Below are 16,523 nucleotides of genomic sequence, written 5' to 3' on the forward strand. Positions count from 1 at the left end.
TTCATTAAAAAATTTCACTTTGTATAAAAAAAATTTTAAGTTAGTATTCAATATTCAATATGAAAATGATACAGATGTTACAGATTGAAAACAAATCTTAAACAATTTCCAAAAACATATGGGTTTTCCACAGAATTTTTTCCCAGTGTATTAGCACCTTCGCCGCATTAACAGTTCGCAGAAATGCTGCCAACATTTGGTGCGTCCGTCTGGGATTTTCGCAGCGATCCGTACGTTTTTCACCCGGTTCCAGTCCACTGTGCTCGGCAACATGTGTGTGGAAAAAGTCAACGGCAAACGCGACGTTTTTTCAGCTCGCCGCGGAGCGTTGGCGTTGCGCTCAGTCTCCTCAGTTCTCGAGAAGACGTCGGTTGGATCGGATCGGAACGGATTGGTCGGATCGGAGATCGGTACGGAACGGATATAGCGGAGGATAGCACAGAATCGGTTGGTTGTTTACGTTGTTGCCAGCGCGCAGTGGAGTTTGCGAGGCGACACATCCGACGTGGTTTATGCTTCTGTGCGTCTCTGGTTCTCCAATGTAAAAATAAAAATTGCTCCAATATGTGTGCGCGAAACGGCATTTGAAACACTTTTTCGAATCAACAACTTCGATCGCGACAAGAAGTGCGAGTCGTCAGGTAATCGTTGTGTAAACTAAAGCTAAACGCTAAACGGTTGACAGTTCAATATTAAAGTCATAAAAGCCAAATGTATATGGGCCTGTTTATCCGTGTTCGCATGCAAAGTGCCTCGGTTTATGGGGTTTTTGTTGTTGTACCCCCAAAAATGCTCCCAAGTCGCTAATCGAAGTGCAGCTGAAGGAGACATGGTGCCAAGTGATAAATGGAATAAAAAATGTTTCATTCATGAAAACATACGCACATAGAACGCAACCAAGAACGCAGATGTATTTCGATCTGCACGCATGCCATTTCACAGCTGCAGTCAAAATAGTAGCAGTGTGCTGCAAAAAATTGATATATTTTTGGATCATCATTATCTAAAAAAGAGAAAATGAATCATTTGAGTGATACCCAACAGATTGTATCAGAATAATAGTGTTCCCATGAAAAATTCTGTTTCCTGATAATTAATTGGGTGGTCGGAATTTGTCTTTTTGGAACATTTTAGTTTTGAAAAAGATATTTTGTGGTTGAAATATTTCGTTGTCGTTCAAATAAATAATTTCAGTGTGATATTTATATAGGAATTTTAAAAGCAAAAGCATATTTTATATTCTGGAAAACCCAAATCAGATTGCGTGTATAGTTCAGTAGAATATTTTTGTGCATTGATGTTTGTATTCTAATCGAAAGATAGTGTTGACATAATTAAATTGCTTTATAATCCGGAATGCAATTATGTTGAAACTTTTATATTATAAGATCAAAAGTGGAAATTATCATTTGGGTTGGCTTATGAATTCTTAATTGCAAAGTGTTAGTTTTTTATATTTTTTTGCTATAAATGATTTTTTATCAAAATGATATCACATTTGGTTGCCCCCATCTGTTGTTGCATATGTGTTTAAAATGCATTTAATTCATCTGTGGAAAATTGGGTGCCCTGGTGGTGCGGTGGGGAAGTGGATCCATGGATGCGTGGATGTGGATGTGGATGCCCGGATGATCGGATGCTGGGTGATCTAGGGATGCCGGGATGTGGGGATGTGGGGTGTTTGGGAGGAGGAATCATCTCGGCGGCGTCTTTGCGATGCCATCGATGCCGATAAATTGTGCATTTGTGGCCCAGTGTGCGTGGATGCGAAGCATGATTTATTTCCAACACTTCCGCTAATACTCATGTGGCTGATGTCGCAGAACGAATTTAATGCGTAGCCGATTACAAAAGGCTGACTAATAAATAAAGCCAGACCGAATCCGTAGACAATACCAAATGCCCAATACTGCCCACGAACTGCCCACTGAGAGTCGGCAGATAAATAGGAAAAACAAAAGCCAACGACAGCCAACCCGAAGGCAGCGATTTCGGTTTTTTTTTAGTAGCCGGTCACGTCATTAAAATTGCATTTGGTTAAACGGGCCCGCGGACATGCAACACACACAGCGACATTTGATTGGCCATACCAGACATTGTGGCTAGCCGGCCGAAAAGCCAAAAAATAAATCAGCCACCCAATGCACTGAGAAAAAATATACATTTCGGTTGCATATTGGAATTATTAACATATTATTAGTATTATAAAAAATAAATCAGCCACCCAATGCACAGAGAAAAACGATGTAAATATTTCAGTTGCATATTCAAATCATTATCATATTATTAGTATCATAATTTACACGACCTTTAGCTTATCTAAATATTATGCATATTGCTCTTAACTTGTTAAAAGTGTTATCTTGTAAACATTTAAATATTTCTCAAAACAAGTATAAATGTTAAACCAAAAAGATAACTGCCTTAGTCATTTCGTTATTTACACACGTAACTTCAATGTTATGACTTTGATATGTATTTTATAAGGTTAATTTTTATTTATATGATTATAATTAAATTAAATATTCAAACCCATTTACATATGTATTTTTTTTATTTAATAAATATTCTAATATTAATCTGTTAAAGTTACCATTAAATCACATTTTAAGATTCAAAGTACATAAATTAATTTCGAGACTTCCCATTAATAAACCATAAAAAGACACCTAATATTTTTGTATATTTGTTCTCCGTGTGGGGAACTCAATTCTCGATAAGCGGCTGGGCAAATCCAAATTTGTACATTTTCATTCATAAAAAATCGCGTCGGTCTACGCAGCAGCAATTTAGTGGCAAATAAAAAAAATGGGAAAAATAGATCGACCACATGCCGAGCAGGCGTGGGCATTGAACGGTGGGTGGTGGGTGGTGTTTGGCGGTTTACGGTGGGTGGGCGATCCACCCAATTTGAGGAATAGGTAAACACAACCAGAAGTACCCTTACTCACCTGTAGGAATTCAATAAACCGGTCACTGGATACTCCGCCATCTGGGAAATACATAGTATGTTATGTTATGATATTTATAAGTCAAGCAATTATGGCTGATTCGACCCCGTCATATTTGATTTTTAATCGCACTTTGTCAAGGTAAAGCTGTACGGGGAGTGGGCGGTGGGGGGCGGGGCCCACTGCTGCTGCGGTTTGTTTACACCGAACGGAGCGGTTCGAGGGAGGCGGTTCGGGGAGGCGGTACGAAATCCGGAGACGGAGGTTGTTGCTGCTGTTTGCTGCTCTGTTTGCTATGCGGACGCATCGCATTCTAAATTAAGAAGCCGCGTCGCTCGAAGTACACACAAATGTACATAAATATTTTGTTTGAACGCTGGGGTGGACATTTTAGTAGTTTTCCAAACGGAGCATGCTATATCAGTAAAAAATTGGTGGTAAAAACCAGAAAAAATATACATTTTTGGGTTATTTGAACAAACAGAACGTGCAAAAATTGAGGAAATAAAAAATCACTTCATAAACCAATACCAAATAAATGTTGTTTGGATAGCAATCAGACAAAAGGAATTAAAAAATCTGTAAGCAAACAAATCAGAGGAAGTCTGTTTTTTCCTTTTTGCAAAATAAAAAAAAGGGGACTTAAAATTTTGATTCAGAGCCAGAAAAACTAAAAAAAGATAAACAATAGCGTTCAATTTAAAAAAAAAACCTAAAGGTTTCTATTGATTTTACTTTCTTTACTAAAACAGAAATTGTTTTTGAAATTCCCACAATATTAATACCACCTTAATTTCACTTTTACTTTCTTCACTTTTGGCTCAGTGCAACTAAAAGTAATTTCTTCATATATATTTATAGAAGTAATGTGCGCCAAAACTCTGGGTTTATCAACTTGGGAATTCAAATGTCTTCAAACATAATTCTGGGAAACTTTTATAAATCATTTATGTTTACCAGTGGTTTTCGTCGCAAAGATTTGGTGGGGAAATGTCCGCCTCAATGTATAAATCATATGTCGTCAGGTGTGTTAAAATAGTTTCTAGTTTCTAGTGTTTTTTGTTTTTTTTTTTGTTTGTTGAATTTTTATTTCCATCAAACCGGCGAAAAGATTCTTCACGCATCGCGAGTTTCTCAATACTTTGTGCTTATAAAATTGAATATATCCGCATGTTTGTTTAGTGGGCGCTGGATTCACATTGTAAATAAATCACATCGAGTGATTGGTACACCCGGGAATTGGGTTTCGTGTTTTGTGTGTTGTTTGCCTTATTGTTGCACCGAGAATTTAGCGCGGAATATAAATGGCCAATTGTGGGAAACCTGGTCAGGATGGCCGTATCGAATTTGGTCATTTTGGAATAACCAGAATTGCGAATGTGGGAGAGAGGATCGATCGTCTGATGCATTCAACTTGCAGCTGGCTTTGGTTCATCTGACCTTATATGATTGTCGGTTGGGGGATATATACTTGGGTGTCTGGGCATCCGACTATCTGGATGTGATGGCCAAGATCCAGTGTTGACGCAAGTACAAAGTACCAGTACTTGTGTTCCTTCTGGGTCTACTTAAAATTCCGCAGTGCAGTTCGAGACGAAAAAAAGAATAAGTACAGACCTTTCATACAAAACCCACTTATGCAGAAGCATAGCATCAAAAGCACTCGCCATCCCGATGAAAAAAAAACCTCATAGTTTATCTTTATGTTTCCAATTTTCATTCTCCCAGATCTCTTCTGTTTGTAATTACATGTACGGGTATGTAGCTAATTAATTTCACTTTTTTTTTTTTTTTTTTTTTTTGCCCACGCTTTTGATCGCTTTGGGCTAAGGTCTCAGACAAGTTCAAATATTTGCTTTGTAGTTGGCAAAAGGCGGCCGCCGAGATAGGGAGATCGGGAGAACGAATTCAACAGATTCAACAGATCCACTAGATCCACCAGATTCACTAGAGCCACTATATCCACTATATTCCACTATATTCACCATCGGCATTGGCATCGTTTAATTGTGCAGTGCGTGGGGGGCACTCTTTATGTTTTTGGATGATTTTAGTTTGACGCAAATGAGTCGCTTAGTCAGGGTAAATTAGCCACTCAAAAGCATAAAACAAGTACAGGTTCAAGTACGTCTGCTGGTGGGTGTATTATATAATTTAATTAGGCCATCCAACAGTGAAGAGGAATCTTTATGGTTGCTATGTTGGGTAATCCTCTCGAGAAAGCATATTTGTTGTAACTGGATAACTTTAAGTTGTTGCAAGAAATTATTAAAGCTTAAATTTGATTTATTACGATGAAGCTACTTTCAAAATTAGAACTATGCTTTTATTGTTTTTTTTTTTTAATATTAAGAATAAAATAACATACTTAAAGTGTTTTGAAATCCAATTAAAATAATTTATGAAACAAACTTTTTATAAAAATATTATATTTGTTAGTAAACATCAAAATAATAGACCTATTATTGAACTTAACGCAATGCAATCTTCAATGAACGTAATCACACACATTGAATTCCCAATAAATTCAAGGTTAAAACCAAGACGGCATTACTTGTGTTTTTAAATCTGGAACACCCAAATACATTTATCAGTCCGATCATTCCGCTTACCGCACATTTTATTTCTATTTACAGTGCGTTTGTCAGGGTCTTTGGATTTGGATTTGGATACGCGGATTCGTTACGCCGGTATTACCGATCCGATCGGTTTTCAAAACGACATCGATATTATAGGCAATTGAGCATGAAAGTGGTGTGCTGGATACTCGAATTCCTGACAGTGGTACAACTGCTGCTGGTCGAAACTCAGGTGAGTGTACATGGACTTTAATTTTAGTGCCCACCCACTTGTTGAATCCGTTGAAATTACGTCAACCCGAAGCAATTCGATTGGGAACCGCGAACTATTTACGAATGCAAGGTCAATTGCCTCGGCCAAATTAGTCGCACTCTCGTTTATTTCTTTTATTTTGTTTTTTTTTTCTTTTTGTATTTCCATTGTTGAGGGGGTTATCCGGAGGTAAGCACGAAATCGGCTGCGGAACGATATATAGTTCTCCTTGAGCTTGAGGTGCAGAGCGGTTCGTATTTCCGCATGATTTGATGGGAATGTTTCGGTTTTCCATTTTCGGTTTTTGGTTTTTCCGATTTGCCCATGACCTACGTCTGATTTCAATTGAGGCATCGAAAAGTGGCTGATTTATTGGCACCTCATTATGCAAAGCTTGTGCGCCAATGCGCTCTAAATCATCGATTGTGTTAGTTTGCTTAATGCGTCTAATTTAAGCTGTAAACCCGGTCGTTTAAATAATTCAGCGACACGATTAATTTACTAATAGGCTGAAAAACAGATCTCTTGATTATCCAGATTGGCTGGATTGTTAATAGCTTCCTGTTTTGGCCAAAACATCTTTACAAGAATTCAAATGATTGGGTGAAAGAATTTGGTAGCAGCATAAGTGAACTACTTTGTTGTTCGAGTTCGGGTTGAAAAAACACCGCCAAGATTTTAGAGCGAGTCATTGAACTAATAAAACTTTTTGGGAGATGTCGTTAATTTTGGATTTCTTCTTAAGGTCAAATAGGCTTTAAAAACAGGTACCTTGGTAACAGGTACTAAAATGGGATCTTTAATTTGTTGTATAAATTGAATGTTTCCCATTAAAAATCTAAGTTTAGATAATAACTTAAAAAACATTTAAAAAAAATAAAAAATATGTGTAAAATATTGGCAAAAGTCTAAGATTAAATACATTTGTCTTTTCTTTTACAAAAAATATGATATTATTTTCATGTTGTATTATTTATTAAACCAATGTGTAAGATGCGAATTAAGAATATTAGAGATCCTCAACTCTTATTTATTTCTCCATCTTATTTTCTGAAATTTTCAACCCGCAAGTTATTAAATATCTGGACAGTACAGTTTGCTTTTTTAATTTGTTTTATTTATTTGTTATGCTAGAATAAAAGTTATGAATTCTATTAAGAACTTATCAGCTAATGCTGCGTTCGCCTCAAAATGGCTCATGATCGCGCTCTAGGAAAACACATTTTATCTTTGTGAAACTTGGCCCATTTCCACGATTGACTCAGCTTCTTCGAATGGCAGTGCAGAGCAGAGATGCAGTAATGTGGCAGAAAATGTCCAGTTTTATGGGCTGTTTGCAGCTGTAGGGCGTTGGTGAAGAGGTTATATGGCTATATGGCAATCGGTCGGTCCTCGACAGACGTCGAAGCCTATTTTAGACTGCGACTGGAACTGAGATGCAGGGATCCCGGCGGATCGGCGAAAAGCGTGAGTTATTTATAGTGCGGCGTCGCGTCGCCTGGCGTCGCATTTGGAACTGGAGCTGGGTATCCCATGGTATACCATCGTACTTTCCTTTGGGGATCAACAATGCGATCGCAGACGCAGACACGAAACTGTCGAGTGCAATGACACTTCAAATAAAAAGCGGCGACATGTCTGATTTATGGTGGTTGCTCGACTGAGGCAGGAAAAACAGGGAAGCTGGCGGTTCTCTTTTTAGGACCAAAGTCATAGGGCTCGGATCGCATTTCACACTCTCGACCCCTTGAATATAATATAAGGTGAAATCCAAAACCCAATCTCATATCTTTTATCCATTATTTTCGCTTTTCAGAGTGGTCATGTGCACGAGGCGAAGAGGGAAATCTGGGAAGCAGTGGGTCACCATCGACCCACCCACCATCACTACCACGAATCCCATTGGGTGGATGGGAGGAGGGTGCACCGCCTGCGGATGCCGCACCACCACCGATGGAGTGGGCGACGGAGGTCGCTCAACCACCAGCAGCCCTTCAGCCGGTGGTCGCCGTGGTCCTCCTGCGACGAGGAGTGCGTCAAAAGACGAGAGCGCTTCTGCAAGGTGAAGCGCAAGTGCGGACACACCAAGCACGTCGAGCAGAGCAAATGTAGGCAGTGAGTACATCTATATCTATGTATAAAATTTATTTATTTTGTTAACAAATAAGGTCTTCTATAAAATTTAAATAACATGTGCTGCCTGGTTTGCCCTTCGACTAAAACAAATAACTCAATGATCAAGCTGTAGAACTTTTAATCAAGAACATAAAAAAGATCATACAAAATTGAAAATTTGATGGTCTTGTAAATATACTTATTTTTCCCACAACCATAAAAGTTGAATTATTCGTTGTTTTATTTTATTAACTGGAAAATCCAAAAATTAAGTTCTTCGCATTGAAATATTTTCTCTGATATGATTCTTAATAGGTCCATAAACAGTTTGACCCTGTTTTTTATGGAATCATTTTTATTAATGTTTTGGCTTAGTAAAAAAAATGTTCCAAACAAAAACCTATTTATTATTTTGTATTTTGGTGAATATAAACAGAATTTATTTGTGCATTTAGTTTTGTTTTTCTTACATTTTTTAGGTAATGCTTTTTTGAGCGCACCAGACAAGAAAGTTCAAATTGTTTATGTATATTGACTTATTTTTAAATCAATTTAGCGCAAAGTGTAGCTAAAAAGTACATATGCATTTACGAGAATGACTATTTTTAGCATTAGTTCGCACAAACATTAAGAAATTTGTTTTCCCATATTTTTTTAAGTTTGTTTATTTAAAACGAGTTCTAATTTGGGAAACGTCTCCCATTTCACTGATTATCATTTTTCGAACACAACAAAAATTTATATTTAAATTTTAGATAGATCTGAAAACTTGGTATTTGTAAAAAAAAAAAAAAATTTTTTTTTTTCACAGTTGTCATCCTGCACCTCCTACGAAATGGAGGCAGCCGTTGATTTTTGAAGAGACCCATATCCACGAGAGAATCCCGCCACAACCGCAATATCAACCCCCACCTCAACCACAATATCAACCTCCACCTCAACCTCAGCCACAACCTCAACCACAACCACCTCCACCACCCCCTCCTTCGATAATCATAAATGCAGCGGCTGCGGCGTCAAGTGGTCCGACCCTGGATTACCGGATTTCTGGTTATACATCCCCAGCAATTCCTACACCATCTTATCCCCCATCTTATCCACCAACTCATCCATCAACTCATCCACCTATTTATGCACCCACATACCCTCCAAGTCCTCCTCCAGCTCCACCAACTCATCCTCCAACTTATCCTCCAACTCATCCACCAACTTATCCATCAACACATCCCCCTTATCTCCCTCCATCTCATCCACCTACTCCCCCTCCAACTCACCCAACTCCACCACCAAAATCCGAAGAGATGGTTCGTCATCTGCCGGGATATCATGGTAAAGATACATACAGCGATGAGGATATAGAAGATGAACCTGAGGTTGAATCTTATCCTGAACCTGATGAAGACTTTATAAGTTCCGATGAACAGGGAGACTTTTTTGTACTGAAGCATCATCGCCATAGAAGACGTCAAAATCGTAAAAAGCCTCATTATAGAAAACCCATAAAAGAGGACTCTGGTGAAGATGACTTCGTGGACTTTGGTGAAAGAAAGTCACTGAGGCCCAAAAATCTAGGGGAAGAGAGCAGTGTCGAGGGAGACGTGTTCCAATACGAGGATTTCGATCTGGAGCCTGATACTAACTATGCAGATTCCGAAGAATCAGACAACGAATTCCGAAATATCAGCTGGGTGCAACCTCCCAAGGATGGATTGGTTCTCAGGAGAAGAAGGGTCTACTCCAAATGGAGTCGATGGTCAAAATGCTCGCCAAAGTGTACCACAAGGAGATATAAGTAAGTTAACAGAATTTTTATTAATTATTTCCTTTTTTAATTTTTTTTTCTGGGAAATTTTAATTAATGATAAATCCATTTTTAATGATTCCTGCAAAAATAGATCAAAGAAATTGTATTGTTCTTAAAAAAAGGCGAAATGCATTCTCAACATCTGATTTTGTATCCATTAAAATTCATCAAGTATTTTTTTACATTTACGAGGCTAATAAAATCTGCTCTTCCCCCCAGAAAATGCCGGCTCAACGATCAGTGTGGGCGGGAGGTTCTCCGGGAGATCGCATATTGCTACACGGAGGGCAGTTTTTGCCAGCAGTGGCTGCAGACGCAGTTTCAGAAGACTCCCGCCTTCGAGACGAGACCCGTGTCCAATTCCCCGGCCAATGCCATGCGGAGGATGCAGTCCGAGCAGCCGGAGGTGTCCATGAATGACCTTAACTACATTATGACGGGAACGGGCTATCGCGGAAAGGAGTACACTCCGTTGAAACTGCAGTGTGGTATTGTTCGCAGTGGAACTGGTCGAAGGAGCATGTCCAACATGCTGAAGATCATCGGAGGACGGGCGGCGAGGAAGGGCGAATGGCCGTGGCAGGTGGCCATCCTGAATCGATTCAAGGAAGCATTTTGTGGAGGTACTCTCATTGCTCCACGATGGATTCTAACCGCCGCCCATTGTGTGCGGAAGGTGCTCTACGTTCGGATAGGTAAAAATATTGAAATATCCAATCATTGAAACAAAAGTATTATAATTCTTATTGCCATTTCTGTTCTCAGGTGAACACAACCTTAACTATGAGGATGGTACGGAGATTCAGCTGAGGGTAATGAAGAGCTTTACGCATCCCAATTTTGATAAGCGTACGGTGGATAGCGATGTGGCATTGCTCAGGTGGGTAATAATCTATAGAGATAATACTTCAATAAACCATTACAAAAATTCTTAAAAAATAACAGCATAATGCTGATTTTATATCAAATGGCTGGCAGAAGAACTGTATTCCTAAAACGTTTTTTGCTTTAAGGATAAGAAATTTGTTTTACATATATAAATGGTACCAAAGAATTCCAAATATTTATCTCAACCTCTAAAAATTTGTTCTTATAGGTTACCCAAAGCTATTAATGCCACCACTTATATTGGATACTCCTGCCTGCCACAGCCTTTCCAGGCGCTACCCAAAAATGTAGATTGCACGATAATTGGATGGGGAAAGCGGCGCAACCGAGATGCTGCTGGAACCAATGTGCTCCACAAGGCCACTGTACCTATAATACCAATGAATAACTGTCGGAGTGTTTACTATGACTACACTATTACTAAGGTATTAATTCATGGATATAATAATATTCTATGAACAATCTATAATTGATTTTTATTTTCCAGAACATGTTTTGCGCTGGTCATAAAAAAGGTCACATCGACACTTGTGCCGGGGATTCGGGAGGTCCTCTCTTATGTCGCGATACCACCAAACCCAATCACCCGTGGACCATCTTCGGCATCACCTCATTTGGGGACGGATGTGGCCAGCGGAATAAGTTCGGCATCTACGCCAAGGTGCCCAATTACGTGGACTGGGTGTGGTCGGTGGTTAACTGCAATGGCAACTGCAAGATGCAGTAGCATCTCGGTGGGTACTTAAGTTGTCGGGGACTTGGGTCCGTCAAGTTGTAGAGGCTGTGAAAAACAAATTTACACTTTAAGTGTCCGATCCGTGGGAGAAATCTTCGCTCGATCACCATGTCACAATTCATTATGTGCTCATTATACGATCCTAAAGCTAGATAACTAGAATCTAAGGATCCCCTATGGTCATTTCGAACAAAGTCGATTTTAATTGTAGACAAGCAAATATTTATGTAATTAAATTTCTAAAAAAAAGCACCTACTAATAGAAAGTCGTATTTTTGATGGGGAGGCATTTGTGTTTTCCTAAATATGTTAAAATAATCTTCTAATGTAAATAACTAAATTTATGTTACTCGTTAAATTTTATATTTAATAAATAATTGAATTCTCCTGTAAGTTAATTAAATAAAACTCTGAGATTAAAAAACCAACAAATCTGGAGAAAAAAACCTCAAAAACTAGTAATTCAAATTAATGTGCTAACTTTTGACTTTATTTTAATCTCTAACTCTAAATAAAAGGTTACAAGCCTATCAACTGTAAATAAAAATAGTTCGAACTTTCTGCATATCAGACTAAGTGCAACCTATAATATACGCCTTAAACCGATCTAATCCCATTAAAATGTAAAAAACGATTTTAAACATAAGGAACAGATTCTTTCCTTATAAGCGTACCAAAGATTCACAGATATGTACATTACTTATTAGTTTATTATATTGGTGTTAAATGCTGCACAGTTTTGCTTCCACAATAAAACTATTTAACGTGATCCCTATACACTTTCGTTTTTTACTACTACGAGTACACAATGGATTATAAAAACAAACGATCACAATAGAGAGGTGAGTGCGTGGGCACACATGCGAATAATGTATCTGTATAAAAACATTTTTGTATAAAGAGCTACAAGAGTGGTTTGGACAAAGAGGCCCCAACAGCAGATCGACGGGCATCCCAGCTGCCTATTGATCGGTCAGGATATAGTGGAGGGCTACAGAAGCTAGAAGAACCAGCAGGGCCACCGCGATTCCCACCATGTAGAGGCTTCGCGATAGTTCTGGTTTTGGCATCGAACTGGGTAAAATCCGGGAGTCATCTGTGCAATCGTTGGCTGCATTTCCCTTTGTGAAGTTTGAGTCATCCGGCAGTCCTTCCGCCTCCAGAGATATGGTTTCTGGGTCCAGTTCCACGTCCAGGATCTGCTTGGCCTGAGCTACCACCACGGTGGGAGCTTCGCCACGGAATAAGTATTCGGAGAACTGGACCACTGCACCGACCGAAGAGCTGTGTCCCTCTGAAGGCAAGCTGAAGAACACCCTTCTCGGGGGCTCACTGATGTACAAGGCTTCGTTGGTCACATAGGGATCCGTGAGGCCGTCGCAGTAGACTTGAATACGTGTGATCAGGGAACGCAGCACGTCGTCCCGCAGGAAACGCTTCACATCTGCTATACTGTTTCGAGGACTACAGAATATCTTTGTGGCTATGATGCCGCTCATGCGCAGAGTTCCATTGAATTCGCGAACCTTGATGTCCGTCGGTTTGCTCAGCTGGCACTTCATCGGGAGTAGGATGCTCGCCCGGATGGGATCGCCACTTCCGATCGCTTTATCCGAGGCGAGGTGGGGCAGGGAGTCCGAGGTGTTGCTTGCTGTCGAGGCCGTTCCACCACTCGCAGATGTGGGCTTCAGCTTATCCACTTTTGTCTTTTTCTTCTTAATATAAGCCTGCAGATCGATGGTGTCCTCCACCACCTCGTTCTGCAGGAACACCTCACTGACTATAAGGTTTTTGCGCACTGATACTATAATATTTTGGAACTGATCTTCGATGTTAACGCGACGCGATGCATCCAGAATGGGCAGCACGTCATCCAAGTCGTAGGTGCACTCTAGCTGAATCCATTCAAAGGGCTTGTCCACAAACCTGTATTCCATGTTTGAGAAAGTTCCTCCGCTGTCAAAAGAAGGGTATAGGTTTACATATTTGTGAAATAAAACACCTTAAGTACAATCAAACTACCATATTAACATTAACAATCCTAAAGGTTTACTAACACATAAAATGCATTCCGAGAAAAAAGGAACGTAAGGGCAAGGAAAGCAAAGGAAGTGATTATTGAACATCAAACAGATAAAGTTATGAAAGTAGTTCCAACATGTTAGTTACCATATGATGCATTTTATGTTTGCCGTAAAGTACGTTTTTTTGCAATGTCTAGTTTTAAATTGTAAGCGATTCGTTTGGTGAAAGAAAGAATACACAGTGAGACCCGTATCTGTGATCAGGGGTTACGATTTCGATACTCACTTTCCATAGCTGTAGTTCTTGCAGAGCACTTTCTTGTCGGCCAGCGAGTACGAGAGGAACACGAAGTCAGTCTGAGCAACATCGGTGGTGTAGACGCCAAAGGAGCTGCTGCTCTTTAATAGTAAACTAAAGGCAGGAAAAACAATACAAATTGTTTTTTAAACTACATACATATAAATATTTAAAGAACTTACTCGTAGATGTCTGAGAACAGCTTTTTGGCATTCTTAAATTCGGAGCTCTGCTCATTGACCACATCGGATCTTACTGATGATACAAAAATACCTGCAAATATATAAATATTAAAAGAAAGTGAAAATTTCAGTCAAAAGCAAAAAACAGAAAGTAATATAAAATGCCACACTTGTTTTTAAAGGAATTGCAGGCATAAATTAACAAAAACTTTAAATGAAACCTAATTAACATGCAACTGGGTTGGAATGTTAATTTAAGTAAGGTTAAAACATTCAATTGCTTGTTCTGCTTATTCTCTTAAATTTGACTAAGTCACTGTTTCGTAGGAAACCAGAATTATTTCTAACAGATGGCGTCTTAATTTACACAATTTTGCATTTGTTTGGTTCAAATAATTTAAAATATGTATAATACATTTAAAGATTTACTTATTAATTTCAGTACTTGGAAAATGTCTGCAGCTATAAAACATACAAGAAGCTCCAAGAGCTTTCTTGTGTGTAAGCGATAAATTCTTTGCATTTTGTTTCTGAGACACACCCTACATCCTGCTAAGTAGATCTTCTAATAAATAATATTTGCTATCATTCTACTAGATTAAGGTTGGGCATATTAAACTCCGGGGGCCGCACGCAAACCCACCAATGACGTCAAAGGATCCGGGACACATTTTGCTGGCGCTCAGCCACTGGGAAGCCAACGCCTGTGAGTTAATGTCCGAGATTGTGAGTCGCACATCTGAGAGATCCTCCAGATCTGCATCCTCCTCGTTGTTCCTGGCCAGGTGGACCACGACGCTCTTGGTGAGATCCGCTTGCTGGCAACCCAAATCGGATGCACAGGGGGAAATGCAGATTTAGTTGAGCGGGGGAACCAAACAAATCTACGTGGCGAATAGGACTTACATGGCCCACAATTATTCCGTACGAGAACTGGTTCTCCTGTGCGCATTTCTCCAGGTACAGCTCATCGGTTTTGCTCAAAAGCACTGTGCGCATCTTAGATTAGAGTTTTCGTTATATTTAATGTTAACTAAATTCGGTCCAAAATGACCAATTTATCAATGTATGGGCTGGTGTGGCCGTATTTCTGGGCGGCTAAATTTAGGGGAAAGTCAGCAACGTTTCGATAGCGGAGGTAAGCTTATCGATGTTTAACGGTGTTCTTTTTTTTACAAATTGTCCGTCTCTAGGAAAACCGGTAAATTTAAAACAGTCCCATAAATTTCGTATGTTATTTAAAACTTTACTACAATTTAAAGAAAAACTGCGATTGTATTAATTTTTATGGGGAGGAATTTCTTATTTGCATCAGGTCATTATAGGTTCAACTTTGTTGTTATTAGTTAACAACCAAGATTGTAAATCCGACAATAAAACTTGAGACCGCAAAACTTATTTTTGCCAACAAAAACAAAGAATCTTTAATTCTGGTTTCATTTGACTTTTTTACATTTGTTTATATTATATGATAGTTAATGTGGTTATGCGGTTGTTTATGTTTTCTACGTAACACTTCATAAAATTATTGTTATTGTTGTTGTTAAACCTAATCTCAGGTTTCGTTTTCTAACATTTCGATTAAAAGCGTAAGTGTTTATTTTCCTAAATCTTTATTTACTTTATTGAAGCTATTAAAACTTAATTTACCTCTGCAGCTGTAAACCGATGAAAGTATGTAGGCCCCTCTTTGTAACTCCTTCAATTAGGGCCCAACTCCAACTCAATTTCCAACTCAATCTTAATTTACATCTCGGAATCCCGCAGCAGTGCATCTGCTGCCGTGGAGCGATTACGCACGAAATGTGGTCGAAGATCGGACCCCATAAGTACGGATCGGTGCCACCCAAATGGTCAAGTGATCGCCGGACTATGGAGCGAACGGACGCGATCGGTAATCGAATTAGGTAAACAAACACTCAATAAGGCGGGCGTTCGTTGATAATGTGTGCATAAGCAAATCGGAGACGGGACTCTGGATGGAGATGGATGGATGGTCGGGGATCTCTCGAGGAGCGGATTGCGATTGCGGCGGCGATGACGGGCGAAAAGTAAATGAAATTTCATTTAGGTGGTCGCCAACGGCCAACGGCTGCGGACCATCTGCTTGTGTGAATGCTTGATTGTTGAAGTGCCACTCGATGGGGCGAGGGCGCACGCTACTCGCAGGGCCTACACTCTGGAAAAATCTAATTAATAATGTTCAAAAAATTTACAGATTTCTTGAATCTAATTTTTTAAAAATTGTATGCTAACCAATTTCTAATTACCTACTGGAAATGTGGGAAACGTTTTTGGATGGTTTGTTTTTGATTATAAAAAACGTCGTCCATTTATTTTTAGATGGTTTGTTTTTGATTATGAAAAATTGTATAATATAGGGGAGACCGGGGGGTTTTGAGACGGGTTTTGTTTTTTGACAAAAAATATAATAGAAAAGCCATTTTTCTACCCGTACAAATTTTTTAATCATAGTTCAGTGTAATTTCACTCAGACAAGAGTATAATTAGTTGAAATTTTAGTTCGACCTTCAAGTTTTGCCAGCCTGCTCAAAAGTTGTTTTTTATGGATTTTCGCAATGTTCGGGGGGTTGTGAGACACAAATTTATAAGAATGAAAATGGCTTAATTTTATCAAAATTTTTTATTTTAATCTTTAATAATTATATATATACAATTATAATATATATATT

The 16,523-nt window shown here is 39.0% G+C and overlaps 2 protein-coding genes across 2 annotated transcripts; one reads left to right on the forward strand and one right to left on the reverse strand.

The window, feature by feature from the left end:
- The first annotated feature begins 364 nt into the window (after window positions 1–364).
- On the forward strand, window positions 365–12,103 carry LOC108089546. The gene is made up of 8 exons (XM_017187883.1): window positions 365–641; window positions 5,588–5,762; window positions 7,600–7,898; window positions 8,710–9,690; window positions 9,922–10,397; window positions 10,468–10,582; window positions 10,799–11,015; window positions 11,078–12,103. The coding sequence occupies exons 2-8, from the start codon at window positions 5,697–5,699 to the stop codon at window positions 11,315–11,317; spliced, it is 2,394 nt and encodes a 797-aa protein (XP_017043372.1). The 5' UTR covers window positions 365–641; window positions 5,588–5,696; the 3' UTR covers window positions 11,318–12,103.
- LOC108089548 (protein odr-4 homolog) lies at window positions 12,019–14,917 on the reverse strand. Its single transcript, XM_017187884.1, has 5 exons — window positions 14,737–14,917; window positions 14,474–14,648; window positions 13,831–13,921; window positions 13,637–13,762; window positions 12,019–13,282 (listed from the first exon to the last, which is right to left on the reverse strand). The coding sequence occupies exons 1-5, from the start codon at window positions 14,827–14,829 to the stop codon at window positions 12,289–12,291; spliced, it is 1,479 nt and encodes a 492-aa protein (XP_017043373.1). The 5' UTR covers window positions 14,830–14,917; the 3' UTR covers window positions 12,019–12,288.
- Between the last annotated feature and the right edge of the window lie 1,606 nt (window positions 14,918–16,523).

Source organism: Drosophila ficusphila, unplaced genomic scaffold (assembly GCF_018152265.1).
Source record: "Drosophila ficusphila isolate 14025-0441.05 unplaced genomic scaffold, ASM1815226v1 contig_286, whole genome shotgun sequence".
Taxonomy (NCBI): domain Eukaryota; kingdom Metazoa; phylum Arthropoda; class Insecta; order Diptera; family Drosophilidae; genus Drosophila; species Drosophila ficusphila.

What these genes read in the sequence shown, in the direction of transcription:
- LOC108089546 (XM_017187883.1), top strand. Translation starts at nt 5,697, where the DNA reads ATGAAAGTGGTGTGCTGGATACTCGAATTCCTGACAGTGGTACAACTG. An exon ending in TGCTGCTGGTCGAAACTCAG is followed by an intron (nt 5,763 to 7,599) that starts GTGAGTGTACAT and finishes TTCGCTTTTCAG; the next exon opens with AGTGGTCATGTGCACGAGGC. An exon ending in TGTACCACAAGGAGATATAA is followed by an intron (nt 9,691 to 9,921) that starts GTAAGTTAACAG and finishes TCTTCCCCCCAG; the next exon opens with AAAATGCCGGCTCAACGATC.
- LOC108089548 (XM_017187884.1), bottom strand. Translation starts at nt 14,829, where the DNA reads ATGCGCACAGTGCTTTTGAGCAAAACCGATGAGCTGTACCTGGAGAAA. An exon ending in CGGATCCTTTGACGTCATTG is followed by an intron (nt 13,922 to 14,473) that starts GTGGGTTTGCGT and finishes ATATATTTGCAG; the next exon opens with GTATTTTTGTATCATCAGTA. An exon ending in AAGAACTACAGCTATGGAAA is followed by an intron (nt 13,283 to 13,636) that starts GTGAGTATCGAA and finishes TTCTTTTGACAG; the next exon opens with CGGAGGAACTTTCTCAAACA.